The 17,295-nt window shown below is 34.8% G+C and overlaps 1 protein-coding gene and 2 non-coding genes across 3 annotated transcripts; 2 read left to right on the top strand and 1 right to left on the bottom strand.

The window, feature by feature from the left end:
- Positions 1-25: 25 nt before the first annotated feature.
- On the top strand, positions 26-2,377 carry mrpl46 (mitochondrial ribosomal protein L46). Its single transcript, XM_051115770.1, has 4 exons — positions 26-304; positions 451-655; positions 1,174-1,344; positions 1,905-2,377. Exons 1-4 carry the CDS (start codon positions 65-67, stop codon positions 2,150-2,152), a joined length of 864 nt encoding a protein of 287 aa, XP_050971727.1. The 5' UTR covers positions 26-64; the 3' UTR covers positions 2,153-2,377.
- Positions 2,378-14,230: 11,853 nt separating this feature from the next.
- trnar-ucg (transfer RNA arginine (anticodon UCG)) lies at positions 14,231-14,303 on the bottom strand. The gene has a single exon. It is a non-coding gene; the product is annotated as a tRNA-Arg (tRNA).
- Positions 14,304-14,938: 635 nt separating this feature from the next.
- On the top strand, positions 14,939-15,011 carry trnar-ucg (transfer RNA arginine (anticodon UCG)). The gene has a single exon. It is a non-coding gene; the product is annotated as a tRNA-Arg (tRNA).
- The last annotated feature ends 2,284 nt before the right edge of the window (positions 15,012-17,295 follow it).

Raw genomic sequence — 17,295 nt, 5'->3', positions numbered from 1 at the left:
TTCCGAAATAGTCGCGTCTATTTCGTCAACTCCGCAAAGCACTACGGGAACACGTGCGGTCAACATGGCGGCGCCCTTCACTAGAGTTTATCGACCGTTATGGAGGATAATAACTACAACTACATTAAACAAAACCGTGCGAAATGTTTCGTTCACTAGGCAAGAACGGGCTCCGCAAAATGTCAAATCTGCGGTAGCCGCATCTCCGTGGGCGCTGCATGGAGCCGTATGTTTGCAGCGGCTGCCTGTGGTCTCTCAAGACAGGAGCCCCATTGAGGAAGAGTTCATGGAGCTTATGCACCAGGTAAGAAATAATCACTACTGCACATGACATATATAATATTTTAATATTGAGCTCTGCCCTGCAAGCATACTCTCATAATGCTCTGCCTATCCATTAATCACGAGCCACCTGTCAAACACATCTCAAGGGATTGCTTATTGTTTCAGATGGAGTTAGAGAGAAGTCTGCTTTCAGACCATGAGCTGAGGCTGCTGGAGGATGCTGCACGGATGAGCCGGAAACAAGAAGAGGATTATGATTCAGATGAGGAGGAGGAGGATTATAGAGACAAAGAAATTGTTACAGCCCAAGATCTGGAAGATACTTGGGAACAGAAACTGAAGCAATTCCAACCAGCTCTGAGGTCACAAGGTGAGCATCATTTTGCACTGCAAAAAAATGTTTTTCTTACTTAGATTTTTTGTCTTGTTTCTAGCCAAAATATCTAAAAATTCTTAAATCAAGAAGGATTTTCTAGACAAGCAAAAATTATTGTCTTGTTTTAAGAAAAAAGACATCAAATTTAAGTGAGTTTTTGCTTAGAACAAGCAAAATAATCTGCCAGTGGGGTAAGCAAAATAATCTTATTTCAAGATGAAAACAAGATTATTTTGCTTACCCCACTGGCAGATTATTTTGCTTGTTTCGAGCAAAAACTCACTTAATTTTGACTTGTTTTTTTCTGAAAACAAGACAATCATTTTCGCTTGTCTGGAAGATCCTTCTTGATTTAAGAAATTTAAGATATTTTGGCTGGAAACAAGACAAAAAATCTAAGTAAGAAAAACATTTTTTGCAGTGTGGCAGTCTGCTTTTAAAAATCAGATTAAATCAAGTCATGTTTTTAAGACATTATAAAACATGCTGAATGTTCACAAATTACATTACAGTTGTTGACAAGAAAGATGTGAGTTCTTCAGAGCGTTGTTTAGCAGACAGCCTGATCTTGCTGGTGAAGAAGGACGTTGGCAGTCAAAAGCTTTGGCTCCTGCCTCAGATACAGTGGCAGATGGGAGAGACTCTTCGACAGACGGCCGAACGTGCCCTTGCAAGTCTTCCAGGTACATACAAATTTGTCTATTTTGTTTATTTTTTTTTATATATATATATATATACACATATGTGTATTTTATTCACATGTCTTAATTTTTATTTTCTTTGTGGTGTCTCCTGGAAGCTTTTTCAGTCACCAAAACAAAATCATTGTGTATGCAAACATACTTGGCAATAAAGCTCTTTCTGATTCTAATTCTAATGCTTGTATTGTTATATTCATTTAGACAGTTGCAGGTAGGTCAGTTTTAACTGATGTGTTGATGTCAGCTTTTGAGAAAAGCTGATAATCAAATATTTCAATAAACTGACATGTAATGATTGGAGTTTTAACACTGACTCACAAGCAGAGCAAAAAGAAAAATGTAAATGAAACATTAATTTTCTGGTTAAAGAAAAATTCAGTGCCGTTTATACATTTGAGGACAGTTGGGCCGATGTCTTTAGCTAACACAATCACATGAGGCATTATTCAGCCTGACGGTGATGATATAACAAGACTGTAATTCTTAAATCGAATTGGCTGCAGGTTAAACTATTAACCTTCTGTTTAATTTGTCTTCTGTAGGTGCTGATCTAAAGGCCACTTTCCTTGGCAATGCACCCTGTGGATTTTACAAATATAAATACCCAAAGGACATTCAGAAAGAGGGCAGTGTCGGAGCCAAGGTGTTCTTTTTCAAAGCGTTGCTATCCAGCCATAAGCACTTACCTCTGGAGAAGAATTCATTTGCCTGGGTAAAAAAAGATGAACTCCAGGACTTCCTGAAGCCAGAGTACCTGAAACAAGTCAGACGCTTCATTATGGCCCCGTAAAATGGGAATGATGATTGGTAAACAACACATGATTCCATGAGTTTGGACCCTATTCCGTCAGATTCTCAGATGTTCAGATTGTCATAGAGAAGTTATATAGTACGTTTACTTTTATCAGCAATGCTCTGATTCGTTTTTGCAACTTGCCATGTATATTTATCATGCTGTCTTTGTAAATGGAAATCTTTATGACACTGTATGTAATATTAAAAAAATGTGATCTCATCTTTTTGCAAAATATGGCATGAAATTATGTTTTCAGCAGGTGAAATCTATTGTTTGCTATTTCCTTTACTTGGACATTTTCTTTTTTTATCAGCACATATATGTGGCCCTGGACAATAAAACCAGTCGTAAGGGTCAGTTTTGTTAGGATAGGACAATATTTAGCCAAGATCTGGAATCTGAGGGTGCAAAAAAAAAAAAAAAACATCTAATTATTGAGAAAATCGCCTTTAATGTTGTTCAGATGAAGTTCTTAGCAATGCATATTACTAATCAAAAATTAAGTTTTGATATATTTATGGTAGGAAATAAAATATATTCATGGAACATGATCTTTACTTAATATCCTAATGATTTTTGCCATAAAAGAAAAATCGATCATTTTGACCAGTGGCTATTGCTATAAATATACCTGTGTTACTTAGAACTGGTTTTGTGCTCCAACTCACATATTGTCTTTTAGAATACTACCACTTGAGGGCAGTAGATGGACAAAGAATAAAAGACAAACCATCCAACAGGTCTTGTCTCCCCCCTTTTATGAAAACACAGGATATCCAATTATGCTTTTGGCCGCTATATATCTGTCTTGTCAAATTTAAATGCCTTGTACTTGGGGTTTCTCTTATGCACTTTTATGTCTCTCTCTTGCTCAGTTGTCAAATAGTCATTGACTTTTGTGCTGTGCTGGTGGAAATGGGGATTAGTAATACTATGAATTATTTAGGAACCTTGATTATGTAGGTCTCTAAAAATTGGCTTTAGACAGTCATTTCTGCCAGCGTTTTGGGATTTGAAGAAGAAATTACTTTCAAAATTCCTCATAAATAGTGCAGCTGTGGGCTTTGCTGTGGGAGACTTTTTAAGGAACACACACTTGAAAAAGGACGTAGCCAGTTTTCGTAAGGCTGAGTGATATATAATTCTAAAATAGGGTTTATTTTCGTTTTCTAAAAATGTTCTTATTTTGTTTGTGGGGTAAAATATGGCCCACATATTTCTCAATAGTTTTGTTAGATTAGGTGTCAATGGTCAGTGCAAGAGCTTTTCTTTGTATGCCAAAGCTATCTATAAAACACTATAAAAAGTACTTTTATGCTTAATTCTTCTTTGCTTTGCATAAGTTTTCACCCAGTTTCAGCCTTGCATTCGTGGATATCTTTTTTGGGTCACAATATATTGTTCTTCCATTCTTTTTTTTTCAAAACTGCAAACTGCATGTTTGTTTCTGCACTTCTTAAGTCAATCTATCCACCTTTTTTCCATAAAAGTGGGCATGGCCATTTTTAAATTTTAAGCATCTGCCTTCCAGTCTTATCCGCATCCAGCTATTTTTAGCTGTACAAAACAGCTCGTTTGCTGCTTGATTTAGCAAATTAATGTGTCTTACCTTATTATTTTACTGTATTATCTTTATTATGAGCAAACTTGTTTGTAGTGCAAACAGTTTTACCATGTTCAGGAAAAAGGTGGATAGATTCCCAATTGGAGAGACTGATGTTGCCACTCCAGGACATAAACATTAATAAAATCTGTTTAAACCATTTCTGTGTAGCTTTGGACCAAGAATATTCTTTCATGTCAGTGAAAATGTACATTTAATAAACATGAAATAATAATTTGCAAAAGTATTCACCAAATAGATGACAGCAATTTCAGAATTGCATTTATGTGGATAGGTTTCACTGGCAACTGCAGTGTTTCTCAATTCTTCTTTCGAAACTGTGTGCTTCTTTCAGCAAAACAAATATTGTGTCAAGTCACAGGAGTCTTGCAGTTTTCCTCCTGTATTTTGCAATTTTCAAACCCTCACAAGCCTTCAAGGTCTTGCTCTAGAGAAGCATCCTAACAGCATGATACTGCCAACACTATGCTTCACAAAAGATAGGTAGTGTATTTGGCTTAATGGCCTAAAAGCTTTATTTTTGGTCTTTTCAGACGACAGAATCATCTCTTCCAGCTCGTCTCGGTGACCACCCTCACCAGTGTCCTCCACGGTCACTCGCTTTTTGAGGACAGCCAGCTCTAGGTAGATTTACAGCACTGCTTTGCTCTTTCCATTACTTAATTATTGATTTAACTATACTCCAAGGGATATTCAATGACTTCTTTAAGTCTTCTTGTAACCGTCCCCTGACTTGGGCTTTTCAATTACTTTTCCGCTGAATTGCTTGCAGGTTTTTTTTTTTTTTTTTTCGTCCTAATGATGTAAGTTCTGCTACAATATTGACTCACCAGAAGTTGGAGCTTCCAGATAGAGTTGTTTTTATGCAATCAGTTGAAACTTTTTGACTAAACACAAGTAATTTTAACTAATAACTTCAAGTATTTGTCATATTAAAGGGGGTGAATACTTCTGAAATTAATTCGTTTGGATTTTATACGCAGTATTTTTTGAAATCCGTTTGTAGATAGTTTTTCTTTTGATTAGTGTCAAAAAAGCCAAAAGAAGCCTGCTGTGATTTGTTGCTGTGAAGCAACAAAACATGAAAAAGTCTTTTATAGGCACTGTATCTCAAGTCTGCCATTAATCCAGATATTGGCAAACTGTTCTAGTTTTATTAGTTCATGTATACATACAGTGCTCCCTGCACCTAAGCGCACTCAAGACGGTAGTGTCTAACCTAATAACGCTGAGAATAAAGAACATTACGCATGTTTGCTGCTAAGACATTTCGACCCAAATCCCATTTCAAATTAAATTGGCCACATTTAGCCCATAAACACGCTTTACCTCAACAGCTTAATTTATAATTGAAGGTTAAAACAGGGCCTCAGAGGTCTTCAGAGACATCTAAATGGAGCCGGGAAAGCAATAAATGGGTGCGAGTATGTACCTTCCCTCCCTTTAAAGACCTCAAGCGCTGAGCTCAGCTGTATGAGATCAGGTGAGGTTATTGAGGGGATGTACCACAATTAGCTGATCAGCATGTTTTGTCTTTGCTCACGTCTCACACCTTTATCGCGCTGCTTTGTCATGTCTGAGAGGATTAAACACCCTTTGATGATATTAGAATTGATATTTCCTCTGCACTTTTTCTTCTCCTGTTTATTTGTTGTTAGACACCAAGTCCCAATTTAAATTAAAGTGAATGACGGCCCCTAAAAAACAAACCCTGGAATCAATCGACCATTTATAAAGTGCAAAATCTTTGGTCGTATGGAATGAAGTCCCAAAGGAGAAATTTAACCCTAGTTAACCTAACACTGTTTTCATTTGCTTTCTTTTTTAATCCAGAAAAGTCAATTTAATTGAAAAAGCGAAGATTCTATTGGTGTATAAAACCTCAGCAAAAATTATATGCTTATCCTAGAGTTTAGGACAGGAGTTTTCAAAGTTTTTGATACCAAGGAATCCTAGAAGTGAATATACTTTTGTGAAAGTGACCCCTACTTAAAGTATAAAATCTGTTATTTATTTTCATGTATAAAGACTCATTTATATTGTGTGGCTTTGACCCCCAGTTTCACAGGCAAGGCTTAAGCCTAGTCCCAGACTAAAATGTAAGTCTGAACTGTTTCAACTAAAAGAAACTTGCACCGATTGATCTTAAAACATGTCAGTGCCTTTGTTTTGTCTCAAGATGCACAGCAGTATTGTTTTTATTTAAGGCACATTTATAAAAAATACTTAAATGTACTCACTGAAATATGGCCTATTCCTGACTTATTCTAAGCCCTGTCTGTGAAACCAGGCCATTTTGTTCACCTCCTGTGACATATGTGACTCTTCTTTATACATCATCTGAAAGATGAATAAATAAGCTTTCCATTGATGTATGGTTTGTTAGGACAAGACAATATTTGGCCAAGATGAAAAATCTGTAATCTGAGGGTGCAAAAAAATAAAAATACTGAGAAAATCGCCTTTAAAGTTGTCCAAATGAAGTTCTTGGCAATGCATATTACTAAACAAAAATTAAGTTTTAATATATTTATGCTATGGAAATTTACAAAATATCTTCATGGAACATCATCTTTATTAATATCCTAATGATTTTTGGCACAAAAGAAAAATCGATCATTTCGACCCATACAATGTATTTTTGGGTATTGCTACAAATACAGTAGTCAACATTTGAAGTGGATCAAAACATTTCATCAAAGTTGTCCTAAAACCAAAACAGTACCCGTTCTTGACTTCTGATAACCTTTGATGACCTTTTTTGATCCACTTCAATTGCTGACTACTATATGCCAGTGCTACTTATGACTGGTTTTGTGGTCCAGTGTCACATATTGTGATCGTGTTTAAGTCAAAACAAAATATAAGAAATGTTTTTATAATTGAATAGAAAATATTTATTTTATATTGAGATTTTTTTTAACACACAATTAGACCTGATGAAAACATTTTCACTGTTAAACTATTCTTTCTTATAGAAATATAATAAATAAATAAACAATTTAATTTAATAATAATAAAATAGCATTTGGTAAATTCATTAAGCGTTGTTTAAAGAAAAAAAAAATATTAGGTTTTAAATTTTAATTAACTTAATTTAAATTAGGTTTTATTAATATATATATTTTAATCATTTTAATTTAATGTGTTAACTTCTACAGCCGTATAAATAATTTTTTTTTCCTTCTCAAATATGAGCCAAACTAGTCATAATTAGCATGGGTATATTTGTAGCAAAAACCAATTCATTGCATTGGTCAAAATTGATTGAATCGATTTTTCTTTTATGCCAAAAATCATTAAGATATTGAGTAAAGATTATGTTCCATAAAGATATTTTGTAAATTTCCTACCGTAAATATATCAAAACTTAATTATTGATTAATAATATGCTCAGATACCAGATTTTCAAATAGTTGTATCTCGACCAAATATTGTCTTATCCTAACAAAAAAAGCTTATTTATTCAGCTTTCAGACTATGTATACATCTCAATATAAAAAAAAAATTGTGGTCCAGGGTCACAAATTTTAGACAGATCCTTTAGCACCCCCTTGTGGTCCCTGGACCCCAATTTGAAATACAGGTACCTGCATACATTGTTCTCTATAGTAAAACTCAGTTAATTTAACTAATGTTTAGATGTAATCTCTAGAGCAAGTTTACACTACTAAAGAATAATATACGCTGGCACTTGTGAAAAATTCATTAAATCTAAATAAATGGTTAACCCGGCATTTCAATGATGTAGTGACGTAAAGGAAGAGTCATTACACCATTGAGAAAATCTGACACTGAATATCCTTCATTGAAAAACCAACATAAAATGTGTCACTGAATATGGGTTCCTTGAGCACAAAGCAAAGGGTGTCATTAGGTGCCATTACCAGTTACAGTCAGTGATTTGTTGCTTTTTCATTCCTGGTCTTAGGTCAGCTCTCAAACACCGTGCTGCGGATGCACTTTTGTGAGTGCGCTCCTTTGAAAAGTCATTACATTTGTGAGAAACCAAGATGGGTATGACCCCCTTGGCAAAAAAGAGCTTCTGGAAATTGCCCCATCCATCATAATTACACCTATTGGGCAGCACTAAGGAAGACATGGGGGGAGCGAGCCCCTTTCCTGACCTGGTACAGATCCGGAGAATGGGAAGACTGAAATTGAACTGAAATCCCCTTGGAGGAAATAGAGGGATTAGGAATGTTTGAAGCAGTCCCTGTTAAAGTGACAACTAGATTTTCAATGGTTTTGGGACATTGTATGGGTATTATCTCTATAGCATCCATCCGATGTTCTTGATTGATACCCCATCAACCATTTACAGCTTCATTGTATCCCTCTCAAGCCTTTTTCAAGACAATCTAGCCAATCTAATAGACAATCTAATAATGTGTTAATGGCAGAAGCTATTTTGAAAAGTGTTGGTAAATGTTTGCATGTGAAATAGCTGAAACGGTGTCAGTGAATTGCAGGAATTAGCTTTGTTAAAACACATTGAATCAGACGCACATTTTTGAAAGCAGTTGCTCCACACTGGCCTGCCAAAATGAAGCAATTACTTTTTGCAGTTGTTTGTTACATTTAAATTAAGCTGTAGAAGCCAGGAAAAGGCACTGAGGGTCATCAATCAATTAACGTGCCACAATTCACATTACCATTCAAAAACACTGTGGTGCAACACAAAATGCATAATTACTCAGAAGCATATGGCTACATCATGCATGACTTTGCTTGACTGAGCTCACCGATTCAATCCCTCTACAGAAAAAAAAAAAATGAAATGTTTATGCACACTTTTTTGGGAAGATGTAGATGAGTTTATGTCTTAATTTAGCATTACATCACTTGTTGTTGTTTTTTTTTTTTTTTCGTATTTGTCACCCTTTCCTTTCAGAAATGCTTGCTACAGATGCGAAAAGCAGAAAATGGAACCTGATTGGATTTTTTTTTTATGACGGACGAAAATGTTCTCCAAATGTTCAGATGAAGACACAAACTTGAGTAAATTTACAACAAATTGTAATTGTAATTTTTTCAATTAATATGCTTTTTTTTAAAACCTAGCAATATTTGTTGAACATCAAATGACAATGTCATGCACTGTGTTCACCTGCTATACTTTGTTGTGTCCGCTTACTTCAGTTAACTGAAAATACACAATGCATTATAAAAAACAATGCATTTATGACACCTGAATGTTTTTCAAGGCGGTCTATCCTACGAGGCAAAGTTAAAACTCAGTGTTCCTGTAGTTCAAACCAGGGTAATGTACTAGCAACAGCATGTTCCCAGGAAATGCATAAACTGATAAACCTTATACTTTGAATGCAATGCAAGTTGCTTTGGATAAAAGTGTGTGCTAAATATAAATGTGAATGTAACAGCAAGACGGTGGTTTTGAGGAAGTGCATGAAATGTATAACTTCAATGCAAGCCTGTTTGGATGAAACTCCACCTAAATGCATAAACAGGGTGTTTCATCACCCTGTTTTTATGCGCATTTCAAAGTATCGCATCAGAAATGAATGATGGAAATGCCTAATTTAAAAAAATAAAAATAAAAAAATCCCTTAAATTACAAAAAAGTTTTTACGCTTTGGGTGGTTTTTGACTAGTGTGAAAAGGAATTAATGCAAATAATGGGAGAATATTAGCAAATACTCAAACCCACATAACTAAATGGCTGTTTCTGCTGATGGTGTCATTCTTTTTTTTTATTTACTGTTGGTTACTAGGTTACCAATATCAACTCGAACAATTTTTCACAATTTTCATTCCGCTCTAACAATTTGATGGACCCACACATACCTAAGTCGAATTTGTTTATGTTTTTGCTTTTTTCGAACTTTGAAAAGATTTGCTTCACATTTAGATGGAAGCCCAGCTAATGTAGTGAGAACTCAAAGCAAGTACCACAAAAATGTGAAGAAACTAAAAAACTTTAATTTTGCAAATTAAAATAACCATCTAGATACAAATTACAAAAAGATTGGTGGCAAGTAAAAGCAACTGAGGCTGACAGAATAAATAAATAAACGATTAATCGAGATTAATCACATTCAAAATAAGTTTTTGTTTACTGTGTATAATTATTATGTATGCACACACATGCATGGATATATTTAAATTTATATATTAAATAATTTATATATAATATGAATTATATATAATATGAATTTTATGAATAAAAATATATAGATGTAAATACATGTAAACATTTTCAAAATATATATTGTATGTGTGTGTATATATACATAATAAATATACACAGTATACACACACATATTATGTAAACAATAACTTTTATTTTGGATGCGATTAATCATGATTAATCACTTGACAGCACTAAAAATTAATGAAAAATAGAGCAACAAACATCAATATATTCAGTGCACACTGGGAAATTAAGTAATACAATTTACAGTGATAAATTCTTATATTCGTAATACAGCCATTTTGAATGTACCTGCAATTGAACTCAAGTTGAAACTCACTTAAAATAAGTATAGTAGAAATTCCAGAAATGATTGTGGTGAATAAAACCATTACAGATTAAGCACACTGGCATTTCTTCAAAACCACATTTCCTGAATATGTTAATACATGCACTCCTACTCCTAATTGTAGATGCATGAAAGAGTAAAAACTTGACTTTAATTTGCAATACGGTTACCCATAAAAAGCTGTATTTAATTTATACTAACTTCCTTATATCCTCCCACACACCCAGAGGATTTTTAAAAACGCATGTTTGTAAAAATGCACACACATTTCACTTGTAAGTCAGAGAAAGTGAGTGGTTGTTTCTCCATGTTGTGTTGGTTCACTAAGATTAAAAATTTTAAAGCAACCTTCGGATAAAAGTAGCTGCCAAAAAGAGAAATCTTCCCACCTTAGATGCATACGATGTATTACATCACGCCTTACCTCAAATGACTGAGCCATTAACAAAAGCATCATGTACTATAATCCATAATTTGACAGTCTGCATGGATTAATGAAAGCAATTGGCCCTGCTGTTTAAACCCTCACATGCTCTCACGAATTTTAATGCATTTTGCTGGTCAGGGTGATATAATGAGTACTCAGTATGGACCATTAGACATCAAAACACAGAAGGTTTGCAACCTATGCAACATTTCCAGTTGTGGGAAATGATTTGTTATAATAGCGCACCCCTGAAACGAAATCAAATCATGTGCGGCCTCTTTGAAGGTGTGATTACCAAACTACTACTGTTGGATTTGTTGTCATAGGTCAGTAAATATTGGAACATGAAATAGCCAAAGCAATTTCAGAGGTTAATTGAAAGTTTACAGACATCAGCCTTTCTGCAATTTTATGTCCAGTTCTAGTTTATAATCACCTCCAAAATCTACTGTGATAACACTAATAACCACTTTCACTCCAATATCATCTTTTCCCTAAGGATTATCGGAGTCCTTGAGAAAGCCACTCTCACTAGAAGGAGATCACATAATTAGATCGGTCTGTCTTTATGCATTCATGATATAGATGGCATGAGGTGTTAAAACCATGTGCACATAATCACTGGCTGTGCTCCTTGGTGCCTTTTTAAATGGTTTATTTTCTTTGTGCTCTTGTTTTCTGCCTTTTCCCATATGGCGGCATCGATTAGGTGGCATTTGTGAGTCAATAGATTGCTATAGATTTGAATGATTGCTGTGTGGCTCTCTTAGCCGCTGCTCCATCACGTTGCCTGAAACCGCTGGGCCTTGTTTCTAGGTGACATGGAATCAATATGCACTTCACACTACAGCTTTCCAGAGGAGTTTGTTTGTCATCAGTTAGTTCGGTTGGTATGAAAGCGGTATTTCAAACTAGATTGTGGAATGGTGGAACTGGTGTGAGCACCAGTTTTTATTTTTGTGTAATTTGCATCTTTGCACACTCCTGGTTACACTTACGCATTGTATTTCTCATAGCTCCTCGAGCCTGAATAATTTTGCATTCACTCTTTAATTATATGCAGTACCTCATATCACTGCAGATAGATTAATAATACAGTCCCAATATAATAAAGACAATCTCTTTCTGGCAGATTGTCATTTGGCAACACTGGATTGGCGCTTCTCCTGTTTTGTGTCAGCTTTTTCCTGAGGCCTATATATCTTGACAAGCTAATGATCCAATTATGTGTCCATCTCAAAAATCAACTTTTTTTTTACTCCAGACTGTGTCAATCACAGAATTATCTTTTATGGCTTTAAAGGAATAGTTCACCCAAAAATGAATATTTGCTGACCATATACTCACCCTTAGGTCATCTAAGAACTTAATCAGTTTATTTCTTTATCAAAAAAGATTTGGAGAAATTTAGCATTATATCACTTTCTCACCAATTTATCCTCTGCAGCCATCAGAATGAGTGTCTAAACATCTGATAAAACATCACAATCCACATGTAATCCACACCACTTAAGCCTAGTCAATTCCAGTCCAAATATCCATAATCCATTTCTCCAGTGAAAAAAAAATAAATCCCCTATTGTCCTCTCACATATAGATCATGTAGATTACTTGTGAAAGGGAGTAATTATGAATACACTACCAGTCAGGTTTTGAAAGTTTTTGAACAGTAAGATTTTTAATGTTTTTTTAAAGAAGTCTCTTCTGCTCACCAAGTCTGCATTTATTTAATCCAAAGTACAGCAAAAACAGTACAATTTTGAAACATTTTTACTATTTAAAGTAACTGTTTTATATTTAAATATATTTTAAAATGAATTTTTAGCATCATTACTCCAGTCACATGATCCTTCAGAAATCATTCTAATATTCCGATTTGCTTCTCAGAAAACATTTATTATTATTATGTTGAAAAAAGCTGAGTACATTTTTTTCAGGTTTCTTTGATAAATAAACAGTTTAGAAGAATTTTATCTGAAATAGAAATCTTTTGTAACATTATAAATGTCTTTATCATTACTTTTGACCAATTTAAAGCATCCTTCCTGAAAAAAAAAAAAAAAATTTCCATAATTTCTTTCAAAGCTTTTGAATGCTATAGTGTATAATGTTACAAAAGCTTTTTATTTCAGCTAAATGCTGATCTTTGGATCTTTCTATTCATCAAAGAATCCTGAAAAAAAGTACTCCACTATTTTAAATATTGATAATAATGATAATAAATGTTTCTTGAACAGCAAATCAGCATATTAGAATGATTTCAGAAGGATCATGTGACTAGAGTAATGATGCTGAAAATTACATTTTAAAATGTATTCAAATAAAATAGCAATAGTAAAAAAATCTAAATTGTACTATTTTGCTGTACTTTGGATCAAATAAATGCAGGCTTGGTGAGCAGAAGAGACTTCCTTAAAAAACATTAAAAATCTTGCTGTTCAAAAACTTTTGACTGGTAGTGAATATCATGTAGATGGGTGTTTTATTTCAGATAACAGATAACAGACATTTAAAACTAACTAACCAAGTCTTTCACTTTACTGAGATACTGCAAAATATCTATAGGTACCAAACTGACTTCACAGGAAACCAGCATTATCAGACTTAAACACCCCAAAGGTCTGGATGAGTGGCAGTTTGGCATCACCCTCTGTCCACTTAAGATGACTGAGGCAACTCTACAGCTAGGGGAAATTATGCAAATGTTATATTCCCATAAGTGCAACTTGTCATATCTGAATGTCAGTGCTGATGTATTACCTACTAAAGAATTTGAACATAATCATGCTATGAATCCAGATGGTACATTTTATTGTGGTTCATGGCTTTATTTGGATTATTGATTATTTAAATCTCAACGTCTGGCATTCTGAATCCTGCAGTGATATCTTTATATGATGCACTCTCACTTCAGCTGCTTTATTTTACTTTCAAGGTCTTATATATAATATCATTCAACCGGTTCCTTTAGCGAGCAGAATCAATATCCAAGAATCAACATATACTAGATAGTAATCTATATTTTTGCAATGTGCATTTAATTACAATTCTTCAGATTTTGCTAATTCACATTCATGTTAATGAACACATGATTTGTCTCAAAGCAAACTCTAGTAAAACGAGACTGCTGTATATTGCTAATAACACAATTCAACATTGCAAATAATACAATTCAGGCTCTGTTAAGACTACCACTGTCAGACTTACATAGATTACACAAATGCAGAGAACAGAACTCTGCGTGACTAACAAACAATGCAGTTTTGCTGGAGGCGGTTGTGTACATGATTCTCATTTCTAGTAATACACACACTAATGGCATTTACATCTGCTCACTTAGTACAGCTTTTATCCAGAGTGATTTGTAAACAAGTACTGCTACAATGCAAGAGATTCATTTAATATGTTCGGTAACAACAGCTTTGTGTAGGCCTATGTCTGTTTCCATAGCTCACTTACCGTAATGTTAACAGGTCATTTTTACTGGTTATGTTGCTGTAGATAACCTTATAAAACTGCGACCCCGGCAGGACTCGAACCTGCAATCTTCTGATCCGAAGTCAGACGCCTTATCCATTAGGCCACGAGGTCCCTGACAAGGAGAAAGAATGGTAATCAATTACAATGAAAGAGCAACCTAACCTGGCCTTGTTCTCAAGAAGCATTACAAAGACAGGGTTGTGTCACGTGATGCTTTTCTTTGCATTTTATGTAGTCCTTTTACAAATAAGAATGTATTCTGGAATGATTTTTATTGAAGTGTATCAGATGACAATCGGATGTAATTGTAATTTCAAGTATTCCTTTTCAGTTTGTATAGAATTCAGCTCAAACACAAAGTATTTAGAACTTAAATATAAGCTAATCATAAGAGGGAAATTCATTTCAAATTGTGTATTATTTTTAAGCACGTACCTCGTCAATAAAATCTTCCGTACACTCCAAATGCTCATGTGCTCACGCACATATCGGTTATCGAACACTTAGCCTGAACGAGTCGGTTCTCGATTCTGATGAGTCGGTGACTCGGGAACTACTCCGGGGTGTGTTTCCCAAAAGCAACTATGGTCGCAAACTTGCGATCATTGCTGTCTAATGACGACTTTGGGAAGATCATCCATGATTGATATCTGAACGACTCGTTCGTCCCGGTTTAAAAAGATTCGACTCCACAGAATGATTCATTGATTGTAGCAATTGCATCTGCTGCATCACCTAAACCCGCCGGCCTCGTGGCCTAATGGATAAGGCGTCTGACTTCGGATCAGAAGATTGCAGGTTCGAGTCCTGCCGGGGTCGTCGTTTTAAAAGGATGAGTTGAATCATTTGCCTCTAGCTACTACCTACTGAATCTCATCGGGAGAATTCGACTTGAAAGTGAGTATTCGTTGTACTCTGCTTGCTTTCGCTAACGGTAAGTTCCATTCCTACATGTAATCGATATTAGCGCACCTTCGTTAAAGTAGCACCCCCTTCCGGTAGTGCAATTTCTGGGTTTCAGGACTGCCAACCGTGTGATAGCTATGGTTCGCCTTTTTCAGAGCGACCTACCGCTCAGGACATGAATGCGCAGCCTTCTTTTTTTTTAGATTCTTAGATTCTTTGGAAAACGTCATATCTGAAGCCACGCCCACTAATGTATGGCGTAAATTTGCAGAATCTGCTAAACTTAAATTATTCTACCAAAATAAGAGGGAATATACAAAATGCATGACATTTTTTTATTTAGTACTGACCTGAATATGATATTTCACATAAAAGAAGAGTACATACAGTCTAGTCCGCAAGAGAAAAGTTGAATTTATAAAAAATGACTCTATTCGTTTACATATGTTTGATTCTTAATACTGTTACCTGAATGATCCACAGCTGTGTTTAGTGATAGTTGTTCATGAGTCCCTTGTTTGTCCTGAACAGTTAAACTGCCCCGTTGTTCTTCAGACAAATTCCCACAAATTCTTTGTTTTTGCAGCATTTTTGTGCGCTTTAACGCTTTCCAACAATGACTGTATGACTTTGAGATCCATTTTTTTCAAACTGAGGACAACTGAGAGACTCATATGCAACTATTACAGAAGGTATAAACAGTCAAACAGAATGCATACGATACTGTAAATTTAACTGTTCAGGACAAATAAGGGACTCACGAACAACTATCACTAAAAACACAGCTGAGGATCATTCAGGTAACAACACAGCATTGTGAATCAAGTGTAAACTTTTGAACAGGGTCATTTTTATAAATTGAACTATTATTTTCTCTTGTGGACTGTATTTAAATATCTTGAAATATCTTATGCAGGTCAGTACTAAATAAAAAAATAACATGCGTTTTGTATGATCCTTCTTATTTTGGTAAAATAATTAACAATTTGCAGATTCTGCGAGGTGAATGTAAACTTTTGTCTTCAACTGTATATCCACCCCTCACTAACTGCTATTTATGTTGATCCTACTCATGCTTTAATGTTAAAGGGTAGTACTTCTTGAGAAAAAAAAACCTTTCATCACAACAGATTATTTTCTGCAACACTGTATTTACTGCCAAGTGAGCATTACCCCACTACCGTAACTTGCAAGTATATGCAACAATTTTGTGGACCTACTGATAAATACATTTTCTATGACAAATATGATTTTTTATAACAAATATTACATTTTAGTACATTCAGTGGTAATATTTTCTTGGCTTGCTTGCTTGGTTAGCTCTCTGAATCTCACATACCAGCAATTCAGCTGAGTACAGTTGTTTGTTTTGGATATGTAGGGACTATTTGTGATGGTCTAAAGGAGCAAAACCATTTCTAAATTCATAATAATTTCCACTTTAACTTCTACAGAGAGTCTAAATGTACACGCACATGCAGTTTGTGCATAATTGTGTCTAGCTTTATGTAACAACGGAGCAGTTTGTTCTTGAAGGCATTGAGGACCGTCCAGGATTTACATGACATTTACAGGATTTAATATTTGTATATAATTTATTGCACAAACATTATTAACATCTTCTCTTTGTTGTTCTTCAGGACAACATCTACTCTGGTCTCCGCCATAAATCTAAAGAGCTACACAGCTACCATAAATATCCTTGTCTCCTGAAATAAATAACCACTAATTGATGTAGTGGCGACGCAATATATTTGTAATCAATTTAATGCCTCTCTTTAAAGTAGAAAAACGCCAACTCAGCACTTCAGCGAACATTAGACTTACCAAAACACATTAGAGAGGGGAAGATTAACTTACTACAAATATGTTTCACCTAACCTAACCTAATAGACTTACAGACTTACTGATGCAGTCAAGAGCATGCAAAACACTCACATAAATGGTTTTGATCAGATCAGATGCTGATAAGCAAAAATGCTGATAAGGGCTGTTTCGGTTACTGGAAACCATTTGTCTAGAGATTAATTTAAGAGCTTTGATCATTACTGTGAAAATGCATCTCATAATTGTATTAAATGAGACGCCTTACTTATAAAGCCGTCCATTTTTGTGTACAACAAAGGGCTTTTGTGAAATCCTCAGATTTGTTTTTGTACCTGACCTGGATAGATTTATTGCTCTGTTAGGTGTTTTT

This window comes from Labeo rohita, chromosome 7, assembly GCF_022985175.1.
Source record: "Labeo rohita strain BAU-BD-2019 chromosome 7, IGBB_LRoh.1.0, whole genome shotgun sequence".
Classification (NCBI taxonomy): Eukaryota; Metazoa; Chordata; class Actinopteri; order Cypriniformes; family Cyprinidae; genus Labeo; species Labeo rohita.
This window is presented reverse-complemented; position numbering and strand designations above follow the sequence as displayed.